The 15,588-nt window shown below is 34.5% G+C and overlaps 1 protein-coding gene and 1 long non-coding RNA gene across 2 annotated transcripts in view; one reads left to right on the top strand and one right to left on the bottom strand.

Annotated features, from left to right (window-relative positions):
* LOC123532722 (dynein axonemal heavy chain 8-like) overlaps positions 1-15,588 on the bottom strand; it is a 330,542-nt gene that overhangs the window by 21,162 nt on the left and 293,792 nt on the right. The window contains exons 79-82 of the mRNA XM_053518182.1: positions 8,054-8,256; positions 7,682-7,755; positions 5,166-5,318; positions 4,380-4,535 (exon numbers count right to left, since the gene is read on the bottom strand). Coding sequence (XP_053374157.1) covers positions 4,380-4,535; positions 5,166-5,318; positions 7,682-7,755; positions 8,054-8,256 — 586 coding nt within the window. The remainder of the gene's footprint in view (positions 1-4,379; positions 4,536-5,165; positions 5,319-7,681; positions 7,756-8,053; positions 8,257-15,588) is intronic.
* On the top strand, positions 10,863-12,984 carry LOC123566023 (uncharacterized). The gene is made up of 3 exons (XR_008366125.1): positions 10,863-11,973; positions 12,266-12,417; positions 12,840-12,984. It is a non-coding gene; the product is annotated as an uncharacterized LOC123566023 (long non-coding RNA).

Here is a 15,588-nt window from a genome sequence, read left to right as displayed (position 1 = left end):
TCACTAGACACCCTTGCTTTAGTGACCATGCACCCATTTTCATCTACTCCAAGGAATGAACCTGAATACATATCATTAAGCTCCACAGCCCCTTTTAATAGAAGAGCTAAGTTTATATATTCAAGCTGTTTAATTTTCATTTTAATCTGATCAGGGACATGACAAGCCAAAGAATCCCCGCCACACCTTATCAGTTCAGGTTTTTCAATGACTAACTGTGAAGTTTTACTAGTATTAGGTAGAACCATAGATTCCGAAATTAACTTCTCAAAATCAATGACATTACCTCTTTTACCATCATCCCTTTCCACCTGTTGTTCTAAAATATTCACTGTCTCATCAGCCTCAGGCTCATCTTCCCGTCCTTCCTCCCTAGTTTGCCTTGTCTTCTTCTGTTTATGTGAGACTGCTGCATCAGTTTGCTGCCTTTTCTAGCTCCTTTACCCCTTCCAGGCATTATTATAACTTTAATGTTCTTTGATGGCAACAAATTACTTTAGATTTGAACAGATTTAATTTTCTAAATTTTTCGTTCGATGTTGCTTTCAACTCATGCGAAATCAAGAGGAGATAACTTTTGGAACACTTCCTGTCGAAGAGTTATAAGGAAGGACAACACCAGGAATAAAATATTACAATAATACACAGTAACCTCCCTTGATACCAAACAATTACCGTATTTCTGCTAAAATAAACAGGGCTTTATTGTACAAGACAATAAGCCGCAATATTGTAGCTAGTTGATTCAGAAGAATGTAGCAGGAAATAGTTCTGAGAATGAAGCTCGTGATTTAAAACAGTGTTTGCAAGCACAACACTACATACAAAAATCATGAACTCAGCACTTAGAAAAAGAAACACTTACATTCAGAACATCTGTTCCATAATAAAAAAAAATATATTGTACATAGCAAATCTTGTCTTGTAGTCATTTGTAAAATCATGTAAACACTGACTTTTTACACTGTGAATGTTTATGAATTAAATGTTCATCAAACTGGTCTAACCAATTACAGTAACACAACATAACACTGTTTTCAGCTAACAATAGGTACACTAGAAATTTAGGTTCTCATCCTTTTCTTTATTAACAAAAGCATAATATCATCAAAGTTTTTTAAAGTTGTTTCCAATTACAAAACTGTATCAGTCAAATGTTACATTTCTCCATATACTTTCATTTTTGAATTAATATATGCATTTGCAAATTTATCCTGTCACTTGCAGTATTTTCGACCCGATATCAGGGTGCCGTATATCTTTCTTGATATACCGTCAGTTGACACGTGACCAGTGATATACGGTCAGTTGATCATGTGACCTTATGATCGATATTGTTGTCATAAGAAATTTTGCATTGAAACCATCACCATTGTGTTGGAAATGTTTGAACTAAGAAAATGAGTGGTCAAATAATGAGTTTTTATTTAAATACGAAGAAGTTATTGCGATTTTTAATTGTAACCACATTACTGTGTCGGTGATTACGTCATTATATAAGTGACGTCATTACGAATATGACGTCATTAAAACGGTTGTCGCACACCTATTTTTGTAAAATAAATTGCCAAATATCGGAAAATGAAATGACAGATAACTAGAATAATAGGTTAGTGCCTAAGATGGAGAAAGTTTATCTGGCTTGGCTCCGGACGTTATCAGGTTCGCCTTCGGCTCACCCGATAACCTCCTCCACCTCGCCAGATAAACTTTCTCATCTACGGCACTAACCTATTATTCTCTATATAACTATATGCATTTGCAAATATTTTGCCCAAACACACTGATTCTGTTTTAAATTTAAACAAGAGCCATGTTAGGCATGGCCAATCCCCCCGCCGGGCATATTATGATTGAAGGCTCAAGTTCCTGGTAAGTTAGTGTCTGAAAGTATTTTTTTATGGGAGAAGCTTTGAAAAACCGTTTAGTTGTGGTCCACATCACGGGTTTTAAAGATGTGGAGGAAAGAATTATTCAGTGGTGAAGTGGTTTACTGCTAAATTTTATTAATTTTCATGAACAGTATAGCTGTATGATGTTTTTCTATATGGCTACTGTAAAAAGAAGGAATGGAAAGCTAACAGGGAAAAAGAGTGCCAGAATGTCACAATATATGCCCGTCACAGCAAATTTCTTTACTCTAGCAGCTGAATTTGCAAATGGAATTTTAATTTTGTGGTTGTTTAGTAATCATTGTAAGTCTTTTGTTTTTCTAAGTCCACAAAAAAACTCCTTACCAGGTAGAGATGTCTTAAAATACACCTAAAATTGGAAAGTAACATCCAGGTTGTACCACAGAAAAGTGGTCTTGTTTTTTCCCTGTGGTCAATTATAAAAATGTTACAACGTAAGTTATTTATAGTAACAACTAATGGAAGTTAATCTTAAAAAAAAAAAAAAAAAAAAAAAAAAATTGTAAGTCCACATAAAAATCTTTACTAGGTAGAGATTGGTCAAAATACACCTCAAAATTGGATGTAGCATGCATGTTGTACTACAGAAAAGTGGTCTCGATTTTTCCCAACGACTAGTAATGAAAAAGTTACAATAAAAGCTATTTAAAGTAACAACAAAGGGAAGTAATTCTAAAGAAGGGAACTGCGCATGACACTTCATCTCATGATGGTGTATAATTGTGCCAAGTTACATCAAAATCCCTCCATGCATGAAGAAGAAATGCTTCGGACAAAGTCATTCTTGTATCTGACCTTTTGCCTCTAAGTGTGACCTTGACCTTAGACCTAGGGACCTGGATCTTGCACATGACACTCTGTCTTGCGGTGGTGAACATTTGTGCCAAGTTATATCAAAATCCCTCTATGCATGAAGAAGTGCTCCGGACAAGGTTTTCATTCTTGTATCTTTTGACCTCTAAGTGTGACCTTGACCTTAGAACTAGGGACCTGGTTCTTGCGCATGACACTCCATCTCGTGGTGGTGAACATTTGTGCCAAGATATATCAAAATCCCTCCATGCATGAAAAAGATATGCTGCAGATATTTTTTTAAAGAAAATATGATAAAGGGGAATAACTCAAAAAGTAGGCAAGGTAGAGTTATTGTTCTTGCACACTGCACTTCCTCCTAATGTGTTCTATCAGTGTATGAAGTTTGAAAGAAAATCCCTCCAGTACTTTTGGAGTTATGCTCTGGACAAAATTTTTAAAGAAAATATGATAAATGGGAATAACTCAAAAAATAGGCAGGGTAGAGTTATTGTTCTTGTACACTGCACTTCCTCCCAATGTGTTCTATCAGTGTATGAAATTTGAAGAAAATCCCTCCAGTACTTTTGGAGTTATGTTCCGGACAAATTTTTTTAAGAAAATATGATGAAGGGGAATAACTCAAAATATAGGCAAGGTAGAGTTATTGTTCTTGCACACTGCACTTCCTCCCAATGTGTTCTATCAGTGTATGAAGTTTGAAGAAAATCCCTCCAGTACTTTTGGAGTTATGCTCCGGACAAACTTTTTTAAGAAAATATGATAAAGGGGAATAACTCAAAAAATAGGCAAGGTAGAGTTATTGTTCTTGCACACTGCACTTCCTCCCAATGTGTTCTATCAGTGTATGAAGTTTGAAGAAAATCCCTCCAGTACTTTTGGAGTTATGCTCCGGACAAAGATCGTTGCGGACGGACGGACAGACGGACGGAGAGCATTTCTAATATCTCCTTCGCCTTTGGCGGGGGGATAAAAAGGGGTCTCAAATAATAATTAAAATAAATATATAAGTGAAGTTTTTTTTAGCATCTACAATTGGAAATAAAGGATTATGTTCCTATTCTTAAGTTCTCACAATCCTCATTTAACAAATGACAGAGTATTGCAGTGGCAATTCGGAAGGCCCCGACAATTTTTCTTGACCTCAATAGTGACCTGGTCCTTTGACTAACAACCATATGTCATATGCATGACATATAGTCTGATCAGGGAGAACATTTCTGTGTAATACTAAAAATCTTTCAATGCAATTAAAAGTAATGGAGCAGAAACAAATTTTTACTTTGAACAGTGACCTTGACCTTTAAATGACAAGCATACATCATGCGTTGACACATTGTCTCATCATGGGGAATGTTTGCATTTGTAATGTAGCATTAACATAATCCATCAATGCATATAAAAGCTATGAAGCAGAAACAATTTTTACTTGACCTTCAATGTTGACCTTTACCTTCGACCTACAAGCATAAGTCATGTACTGCATTATCTAGATATTGCCCTTTAGTCACATACCAAGTTTTATGAACCTTGCTTGATCAATACTTTTTGGGTTATTGCAGGATCCACATCTGCAGACGGACAGAGGGCATTCCTATAGTCCCTCCGGTGTTACACCTGTAGGTGACTAATAAGAAGAATGTGTATATTTACCTGCACAACTGTATGTAGGAAAGACACACCAAAGAGCACAGACTTCCACTGTGGCATACTGCATACATCTAGGAAATCCTGGCTCAAACCAGCATATGTTCTCTTTAAACCTGCTTTGATACCTTGAGGTGGCTCATTGGTAAATTTCAATGAAGACTGAAATTCAAATATGTAAATACATATATATAATTTTATTTATTTAATTTCCAGTAAAAATATTACTAAGCTTAAAACTCAAAACTTTAAGAATGAAAGTAGAAAGTGAAATCACTGAGAAAATACTAAGGAAAGAGGAGAAAGACAGAATACTCAGCACAGCAAAAGGCTTCCAACAGTAAAGAAATTTTCCTGAAATAAAGAATGATAGGATCATAGCAGTATTGACCACTAACATTGCAGATGTCCTTCATATTCTTGTTGTTTCATAAAAAATGCAAATGTAGTATGGCCACAACACATAATATAAGCAGAATGGCCAACTTCGTAATTAACAGCACATTTATGTCCCTTATATATGCAATCCCATGCAGTTTTACAGACGCCCCAGACAAGTAATATTCTGTCTGTCTGTTAAAATGTTCACATGATAAGTCTAGCCAAATGAAGGCTAGATGTCAGCACAGAAAATCTGAGAAAATATTTCTTAAAATGAAACAAATTAGCATGTTTTTTTTTTCTTATTTTACCACTTATTTTTGGGTGATGTCAATACGCTTTAAAGAGAAAGAATGGGAGACAGCTAAGGAGTATAGCAAAATCATTGCAAACATTTCCCTGTGTACTTACTTGGAGTAAGCTAATCGGGAAGTGATCATGAGGCTCTGTTGTAATCCAGACTCTGAAGTCTTCATGTATTTGCTGTGCTTCTAAGAGTGTATCGAGTAACTCATCCATGAAGTTTAACCCTAAATGGCAATTCTGCAGCAGAGCCCAACCTCCCTATAAAATATGTATTAAGATACCATGGAAATTATTCATGCTGATTACTTCCTGATATTTAAGTTGTAGGTTAATCTAGTCCAATTTGTTGACTTGACTTCTTGAACACCTCCCTCCCCTTGAACTTCAATTAGAGGATTTTAAATATTTATAATTACATAAGCTATTTGCTTACGATACAGATTGATGTACACTGGAAACCCGTTATAACGCTACTCGATATACCACGGTCCTTGGTATAACGCTGTATGGCCTTGGCGCCCAAATTTTAGAGGGTAAAAAAATCAAATCCCCGGATGTTACTTAATTTGATCATAACCAGCGTTAAAACTACAAGTACCTGTGTACTTTAACACCTTTCCATGTTAACTGTCACAAAAATCAATAATCGTCTGCTAGCTTACTTGTTTGGGTATGGCCTTTGTTAAAGTTTCAATACATGTAGACATGTGACAATCAGTACCGTGTCAAAATAAGATTGTTTGCATAACAAGCGTGTAACATTGGTCAGTCAACTATCAAACCGTTTAAGTTTGCCCAAATTAAGCAGATGACATGATCACTTGAATGAATAAAAAATCGAATTTTGTAACAAACTGCAGCCGTTTTTCGTAATCATCACACTCAATTCATCGGAAATAATGAAGATTCGACGCACTGAAAGCCTTACTGAGAATGTGCTCCCTTTTTAATATCGTATATCAACAAGGGTAATTTAAAAAATTTCTATCTTATTTATCGATTTCCTTCATGTAGATCTATTCAAAATCAATTTTTTTAAGACTCTCCGCGTTTTTTCTCTTTTAGTTACATAAACCCCCAGTGCAAATTGCATTGCATATGTAATTTTCATGACCGCGCACTCCTCACACAGCGTTATATATGTTTACTTCCGGGATACACAAATCCAATTTTCTTTTATAATCACGTCAAAATGAGAAGATGACACAGCATTATAATTCTTTTAATGTATTTTCAGTAGCATTTAAGGTAAATAAATGTCCCGTTTATACGATTCTTATTTCTTACTAACATAAAACAGCGTCTAAAATACGTTACCGGTGGGTGGGGTATTGCGTATACCGCTGACACGATCAACCCGCGTTATCAATTTAACCCCGCTAGATCCACGGGTCTCAAACCTTGGACCCCGACGACAGCGTTATAACGGGGTCCCAGTGTATATGGAAGGAGAAAGGAATGCCATTATTAAAATGTTTTTAGGCAACCCTATTTTTATACTTAGTAGTCTACAAATCTGATGATAAATGGTCATTAAAAAAGCAACAGAGAATGTGGAGAAAGGCATTTAACAAGAGTACCGCCTTGCGGGTGCTGACGCTCATCTGATTTTTTTTGTGTAATAGAAATATTGTCCTACCCATGATTTTCTAAGTCTAAAAAGAGCCATCATTCTTGCAAAAAGCAGGATAGAGTTATGTTTCTTGATGTTCAGTGTCCACTTATGGTGGTGAAAAACTGTTGCAAGTTTTAAAGCAATAGCTTTGATAGTTTATGAGAAAAGTTGACTTAAACATAATACTCAACCAAGAAAATGATTTTCTAAGTCCAAAAGGGGCAATAATTATTGCAAAAAGCTGGATGGAGTTATGTTGCTTGCTGTACAGGGTCAGCTTATGATGGTCAACAAGTGTTGCAAGTTTCAAAGCAATAGCTTTGATAGTTTAAGAGAAAAAGTTGACCTAAACATAAAACTTAACTAAGAAATCTGATATTTTCTAAGTCCAAAAGGGGCCATAAATCTTGCAAAAAGCAGGATGGAGTTATGTTTCTTGCTGTACAGGGTCAACTTATGATGGTGAACAAGTGTTGCAAGTTTTAAAGCAATAGCTTTGATAGTTTAGGATAAAAGCTGACCTAAACATAAAACTTAACCAAGAAAACTGATTTTCTAAGTCCAAAAGGGGCAATAAATCTTGCAAAAAGCAAGATGGAGTTATGTTTCTTGATGTACAGGGTCTGCTTATGATGGTGAACAAGTATTCCAAGTTTCAAAGCAATAGCTTTGACAGTTTAGGAGAAAAGTTGACCTAAACATAAAACTTTACCAAGAAATCTGATATTTTCTAAGTACAAAAGGGGCCATAAATGCTGCAAAAAGCAAGATGGAGTTATGTTTCTTGCTATACAGGGTCAGCTTATGATGGTGAACAAGTATTCCAAGTTTCAAAGCAATAGCTTTGATAGTTTAGGAGAAAAGCTGACCTAAACATAAAACTTAACCAGGCAACGCCGACGCCGACAACCGCTCAAGTGAAGACAATAACTCATCATTTTTTTTTCAAAAAATCAGATGAGCTAAAAACTGTATAAAAATTATACTGTAAAATGGAAACACTTACACTTTGCATGAAAGCATTGATCAGTTTTCTAGCATGTACCTCTTGCCCCTGTCCCATTGAGATGGCTCTAAATTCTACAAGAAAATATTATTCAACTATATCATCAATGCCTTATTCATCATGCATGCATCTGGACTCAGGCTTTGATTTGGGAATACATTGCATCAACAATAAACAGACTGAAACACTGATTAAATTTACTTTACAAAACTGTTCCTGACAAAGGGACTGCTTGAAATCTCACTAATTTTGTCAAGATAATTCTTATTCATTTTGCAGTATTGTACTGTAAACCAAAGAACCATTTGTATTGTGAACAATCTGAATATGTGAATAAATTTGCCTCCAAAATAACTGTTAAAGAATTCTTACCCAGCTGTTTTTTCTTACAAAGATTCTCTATCTGATTGGTTGGATCAGAGCCCATAGACAAGAAGCAGATCAGTGGTGTTCTTGTATCACTTTCAGCCCAGGTAGCCTCTAGATCCAGCAACACAGCTTCAGCATACATTGGGCCCATTGATTCACTTATATATTTCCTTGCTTGAGGCACTGTTCTGTCCGGACACCAAGATCTGCAGAAAAAAAAAGCCAGTTACTTTTAATTTAATTTTTGCTTATAGACAGTTGGCGAAAGCCCCGAGAAAAAAATCCGTAGGCATTTTTTAGTACAATATGGTATCATACATCAAAATGTTCGTTGGGGTATATGGAATTCAGCCAGGGTGGATACCAGGCTCAAATATCCGTATTCAAGTTTTCGTGAGGCCCCAAAAGGGGTGCACATGATCAGAAATAATAATGAAAGTAAAATGTTGTTTAAATTACAGTTTAAGGTAAATCTGACTTAAATATATAATAGAGTGGAAAGATTCAATTATATAATATAACTTGAGGTATAAATGTAATTTTCAAGTGAAATTAAAGACTAAGAGGCCCTAAACTGGGGGTTCTCCGTCATACGGCATTTACATGATGTGACATATCCAATATGTTAAAATTTGCAGTACATCGGTTTACCATGTACTTATCCTCTATAGTATCCAGTGCATATAAAAAAACTAACACATATTACATTTTCTTTGAAATTTCATATATAATTCAAGAGGCCCCAAAAGGAGTTACACTCAAAATAAACAATTTTAACCGGACATGCTGCATATCATTTTTGCCATCAACGTAACATTCAGTTAAGTGTGTGGATATACTCACGCAGTCTTAAAACATTAACTTACTAAAACTTACTGTGTAAAGTAATTTTATTGTATTTATTATTGCAGCATCACTTTCTATTGAGGTCTGAGAACACTAAAACCGAGACTTTCGCAAAACACTTTGATACATATAGAATAAGTAACTGTGGGGATTTCAAGAAATTGTAGAGCCAATATATTCAAATACATGTTACTTCACTGCATTTCATTTCCTTATTTTCATTTAATTGTTACTACAATAAGAGTGCGTAAAATATCGGTTTAATTGGTACTAACTTTTGAGACACATATAGGCAAATTGCTCAAATATGGAATACTTAACCGATATATACACTCAAAAAAGTAAACATGTAATCACTTTCTGGCAAATATTTCTTTTTTTGGGGCAAAATATTGTGTGTAAATATTTGGTGTACATTGATATACACATATAAATTGCCAAACTTTTCAAAATTCTAGTGCATTTGAAAAATAGTGAGAGCTATTCTGTTCACTCTGGTGTTCGTGTCGCCTTTGTTGACATCCTCACCTTGGATAAGACTTTTTAGTTTTGCATGTAAGTTCATATCTTAGCAACCAATATATGTGTTGGATTAAAACTTTATATAAGGCTTTTGTGTCATCTAACCTTTAGAAATAAAAATAATCTTGACTGAGTTTAATACAAAATATGATTTCAACCTAGAATATTTGGTAAAAGTTTAGCATGTACCTAAAAAAAAGGTGTATTTCAGAAACTACATGCATTTGATTAAAATTTCACATAGTGCTTCCGGTCATCAAACCTCAGGAAGTAACCAATGGTTTTGTAAGTCTTGCCCAGTCATGGTCCTTGTTAAACTTAGAAGTTGCTGAATAGTCAAGCGCAAGGCTTTTGGGCAGCTATTGTTATTAAAATCGTTATCGGACTTTATCCATGGCCAGAACAGGCATTTTTCAAAAATATTTTGTTGAAGCAGTGGTATGCCATAAGACTAATTGACATTCAGTTGTTATGAAATGGTGGAGTCACCAGATGTAATAATACTACTACAATGTAGAAAACCTCGTGTGACATTACACGTAAATGTTTGTAATCGCATCTACATCACACAAAAGTGTTTTGCAAGGTAAAAACTTCAAACTTACCAAACTTAAACTCTTGGTCAATTTATTAATCATTTAACAGTATCAAGACTTTTACGGATATTTGGTATGTCATTCCTTACTGATGATCGAATTTCTGTCTATCGAAATGTAATTAATATGAGTTTCTAAGGTGGTAGTGAAATGAATTACAACACAGGCACCATATGCTCATGTAACACTAAGTCATGCTTAGACTGTCCTAAAGAATGGATGTTGCATTTTTACTTTTTGAGAGTATTTTCAAATCACAAGGCTACACAAAAAAAAAATGCAAGGACAAATATTCATTAAGAAAAACTACATTCGGAGAAAGAAGCTCCCATCAAACAAAAACCCTATATCAGTGATTGTATGGATGTGTACATGATTAACTTTAAACTTAATATACATGAACAAAGTAAAATATATAGACAACGGGAAAGATACGGACACCCAAAGGATAAAAATGGAGCACAGATTTGGGACTGTCAGTTGCAAAAACACAACTTGAAAATTAAACCAGTAAAAAGTGAAGTAAACCTTTCTCCTAATCCTTCCAACTTTTCAGAGTTGCATAACAGTGTAAATAAAAGATGTAATGGCAAAGTATGTACAATACGAAATGTTTCTGTAAATTTAGATACAAAGTAAGCCTATCAACTATTAAGACATGTACTCAGTTCTTTTAACCTGAACAAAATAGGCTTCTAGAGCATAATAAGCCTAGAACTGAAAAAATGACCATTAACAATTTTTTAATGTTGAGCTGAAACTACATTGAGGGCCCTCAGGCACTAAGGTGCCAGGAAAATCATTCCATGCTGTCATTTGTACAGAAAAATGCTTACTCTCAGCCCGGCTGTAGAATGTCCATGGCCAGATATTTTTATCCATGGTTAAAACATGGATATCCATGGCCAGAGCATGGATATCCAGGTGAATTAGGAGTTTTGCCATGGAAAAGTTGAATCCATGGACAGTTGTCCAGGGATGAAGGCAGGGATATCATGGACATTGTCCATGGAAAGTGAATAGCAGCATGGACATGGTCCATGGTCAGCTTTTCTGTTCACACTTAGAAATTCTCTGATGAATAAGGCAGAAAAAGTTCTAAGTCGAAAAAATGGGATTTTTTTAAAAAAATTATTAATTCATTATTGTCCTTAGTTTTATGGTCATATAGGTATTCAAATTAATTGAAATGAAACAAGGAATGTAACTAAATAAAATGTTTTCATTTTGCATATTAAAAAAAAAATGTAAATTAGAATTACATCATTTTATTAATTCATCCTGACAGTTGATGTAACAAGATATCATACATCATTGAAAATATATCCCACTATATAAGCTATTTATTTCTTTCAGTTTGTTATTGAACATCTCAAACAATGGCACCAAAAAAATACAGTAGTTCATAAGGATTAAATGTCATATAGTCAAAGAAATTGTTATGAAATTATGCTCATATATGTAAACTCATCATATTATAAACTGAATTAGTCTATGCGTTTGATAATCCAGGCAGTGACTAATTATCTAGCTTTTACAGCCTTTTAATACACTGCTGTTCAATGTGTACTGTTGCATAAATGAACACATAGAGATAGCTGATAACATCTGGAGATTCTGACCAAGATAAAGACCAATGGAAATGCAGGCTTCTGAAGCCGTTTTACACATGTAGCCCCAAGAAATAATCCCAGTACTTTTTCAATTTTTTTTCTGTGATCTTTGCAAATTCTGTGAGCAAATAAATGGAAAAATTCTCATGAACTGTATATATATATATTTTAAGAACATTCCAGATATTCCCTTCAGTAACTATACTGTACCAAGGAATATTGCTCATGAATACAAAAATTTGAATGTAAACAGGAAGTGCTTTGTTCTAGATGTTGGAGGCAAAATGGAATGGAGCTAAATAATTTTGTACCTTGAAATTCTAAAATGCTTTTAGGGAGATATCAGGTAAGAACATTAAACTTTCTAAACTAAAATATAATTTAAATCTATATATCATAGAACTAAAACAAATAGACTGAAGCAGGAACTTTATTCATCTCAGTGGCTTAAACTTTCACCTGGTTACAGGTATTTTTTAAGGTATATGTGAATGATACATAATTATGCTTCTGTAGCAACAGTTTTTTTAATGCATATAGTTCTTGCAGTTTTCTATTATTCATTTCTTGTAATTAGTCCTACAATCACTTTGGCTTACAACAAAGTCTAAACATTATGTTATAATTTTACTTTGCAGATACAAGAGTGTACATATTTAGTTATTAGAAGCATTGTCTTCAACATGTATGAATGAAATGATGTAATCAGAGTTAATTGATGGCTTTAGTGACTATATATGCTGTAGGATGAAATGAGATCACAGACAGAGACCCCATCAAACACTTAACTGTAAGTAAATATTTGCAAACACTTATACTAGTATATTTATTTCTATAAAAGGTTGATGATGTATTAATTAATTTATCTTGTTGGGGATTTATGGTTTCACTGACAGGCTGATAATTCCATCAACATTTTATGACATTAATTTTTTGTCAGTACGAAATTCTAAAATTTCTTTTTAAGCTTGTCTGTCATCATTATTAATAAGCATTTACTGAGATGAGGGATAGTACCCACAGATTGTGCTCTTATTTTCATTTCAGTGTCCAATTATAAAGTAACTGGTTTTGATACAACATTTAAATGGTAACTGCAAATTAATTCTGGATTTAGAGTTTTCATTTCACACAGGTAATATTGTATTGTCTAAACATTTTAATTGCAATTATTAATATAAATTGTTTATATATGTGTTATATCAATTTCAGAAATGGCTGGAATGAGGTTCCTGACCCTGGTGATGGTTTTAGCAAAGCTAAGAGACATTCTGGTGCCACCTATATTGAGCCAACATAACTCCAAAAATGATTTTGTTGTATTCATAACTTTCTATTAAATAATTTTTATATTTAATATATCTTTTAGTTTAATTTTTTAGTTAAAGCTAAGTGAATATTTATCATTCTTAACCAGACATCCACTTGTCTGATATGTAGATTTGAACAAATGCCCTGTTACGGTAGGAAGTTCAAGCCACAATTGCCAGGTTAGGCCAAGAAGTGCTGCATGATGACAGGTCCTTGGACGGCATGGACCCAGTCCATGGATGGCTTAGACACTGGACAATGTCCATGGATGGCATGGCCACTGTCCATGGATATGCCCTGGACACTGGCCATGGATGCCATGGACATTGTCCAGGGCCACTGTCCCTGGACAGGCATGGATTTTTATCCAGGGATACAGTTTTTGTCCATGGATATGTGTTCCAATACTCCATGGACAACAGACCATGCTGAAATCCATGGAATCCATGGACATACTACAGCCGGGAGGAATCCTTACAAGTATAACTATCGTTAATAACGAAAACAAAATATACATACTTAATCTATTATCAAAATTGTAAACAAATAGATTTCACAGGTTCTGGACATTCTTGTTCCTATAGCATGAATAGAGGCGAGTATATGAGGATAAAGAAGAGCCGATATCTACAATCTGCAAGGCACGAAACTACACAAAATACTAATGATTACATCATTTTTGAAAATATTAGAATTTTCTAGCCCCTTTGTGACTTCTTCATAAACAACACCTACCAAAAACGTAGCTGGTTGGGAAAATAGGTGCTACATGTTCACATGAACATCAGTGATCCTTTTCAGGTAATGAAATACTTACAATTATAAAATGTAACTATCAGCTGTGCAGTGTCATTGTGACATTTACTGAAGTGGACACACACCAGTACTGGTGTTCATGTGGTACATGAAATGCTGACCTCCAGCTTGAGCAGCCGAAACCTAAATACTTGACAACTGCTACGCTGATACCAAATTAGTTAAAAATGTCTTTGACTTGTCTTTCTGGCTAGCTGAATCAAGTGATCTGATTGTTGTATGGGGTATATTCCAATGATACAAGAGATCAGATGAATAAAGAAACATGTATAGGTGACATTGCCAATGAATATAATTATAGACTTGCTACTAGCATATCAAGAGGGCACACATTTAAGATTAATCTGGTCTTTGAGCAATATTTATACTATGGCATATTAGTTAAAGTTTCACTTACATCCTATTAAAGAGATGTGAATACCACCATACATATAAAATGGTGTATCATAAATCGTCATATGCTAATTATATTTCAGCAATGATTCTTTTAACTAATAACTACTTATTAATCTAAATTATCATGAAATGTGAGTAACTTAAACCCCTTTGGAGCCTCAAAATTGTTTTTTTTTTTGAGGGTGGAGAAGGGGGGGGGGGGGGGGGGAGTAAATACCTAAGAACAAATATTTAATTGCTGTGAAGAAAATATACTGGTAAATTTTATGGTTTACAACATATGAAAGAAGAGGGCAATTTACGAAACATTTTCAACAAACTTAAAAATTTGCTTATCAATTATTCTACAATTAACATGACCCCACAGTGGTGCCTTTTTTATTATTTTGTGTATTAGAATGCCTGTTACACACCTGAACCTTAAATGCTCAACCTTACTATCATAGAGATTTCGCAAATAGAGTAAAAACAATATACTTCTAAATTATGCGTTGCGTATCAAAAATTTCAAAATATTTTTTTAAAAGCCCTGTAATGGGCCTAAAATTATAAAATAATTAGTGTGATGAACATATTTATTCATATTACAATACATTTAATCTAAAACAGATACACATTTCATCAAATAATGACAAAAATGAAAATTTTCTTTAATATCCCTTAAAATTGAGAAAAAAACTAATTGTCCCCATTTGGGGCCTCAAAAAAAAAAATAAAATGGATTTTTGAGCCTGGTATCCACCCTGGTTGAATATGAGAAAGAATAACGAACGTTTGAAGGTATGATACCATATTGTACTAAACAATGCCTACGGATTTGTTAACCAGGCCTCTTTTCCCAGTAAGCCAACTGTCTATTATAGCAGATAGAACATTATGTACAGAGATGTTGCTGATAACACTGGACAGCAAAAACTTTCCACGCAAAGTGGGTTGCACTTGTTGTTATGTCTTGTAGGTTCAGAACCTCATTATTGGTGTAGACTTCTTTCTAGGGAGCAGACAATCCAGCTGGCTCCTGTAAAAGTAATGGTTTTTACCCAGGTGACCATCTGTGTCCAGAGGGGCAACTGGGGTTTCTTCATCATCAAGATCTGGGGAGTTGCCAGATGACAGAAACTGTAGACTGCAGAACAAACAAACATTGGAGAGCATCGTTATACAGTCGACATCGTACTTGCGACCACCTCTATTAAGCGATTTTTGTATTAAACGACCAGTCAAAATCCCTCCCGAACGTTTTCAGTATATAAATTCATTCCGTTAAACGACCTTTTTATTAAATGACTAGCGACCATATAAAATGTAGTCCTGACAGGTAAAATATTCGACAAAAGTATCTATTAAGCGACCGGGTACCAAAATTCTACCGGGCATTTCTTCATCTGTGTAAATAGCGAATACATTTTGCAAGTGACTGAATGCAATATCAGTCAAA

The sequence above is a fragment of the Mercenaria mercenaria genome, chromosome 11 (genome assembly GCF_021730395.1).
Source record: "Mercenaria mercenaria strain notata chromosome 11, MADL_Memer_1, whole genome shotgun sequence".
Classification (NCBI taxonomy): Eukaryota; Metazoa; Mollusca; class Bivalvia; order Venerida; family Veneridae; genus Mercenaria; species Mercenaria mercenaria.
The sequence above is the reverse complement of the archived record's forward strand: the minus strand, read 5'-3'. Positions and strand labels throughout refer to the sequence as shown.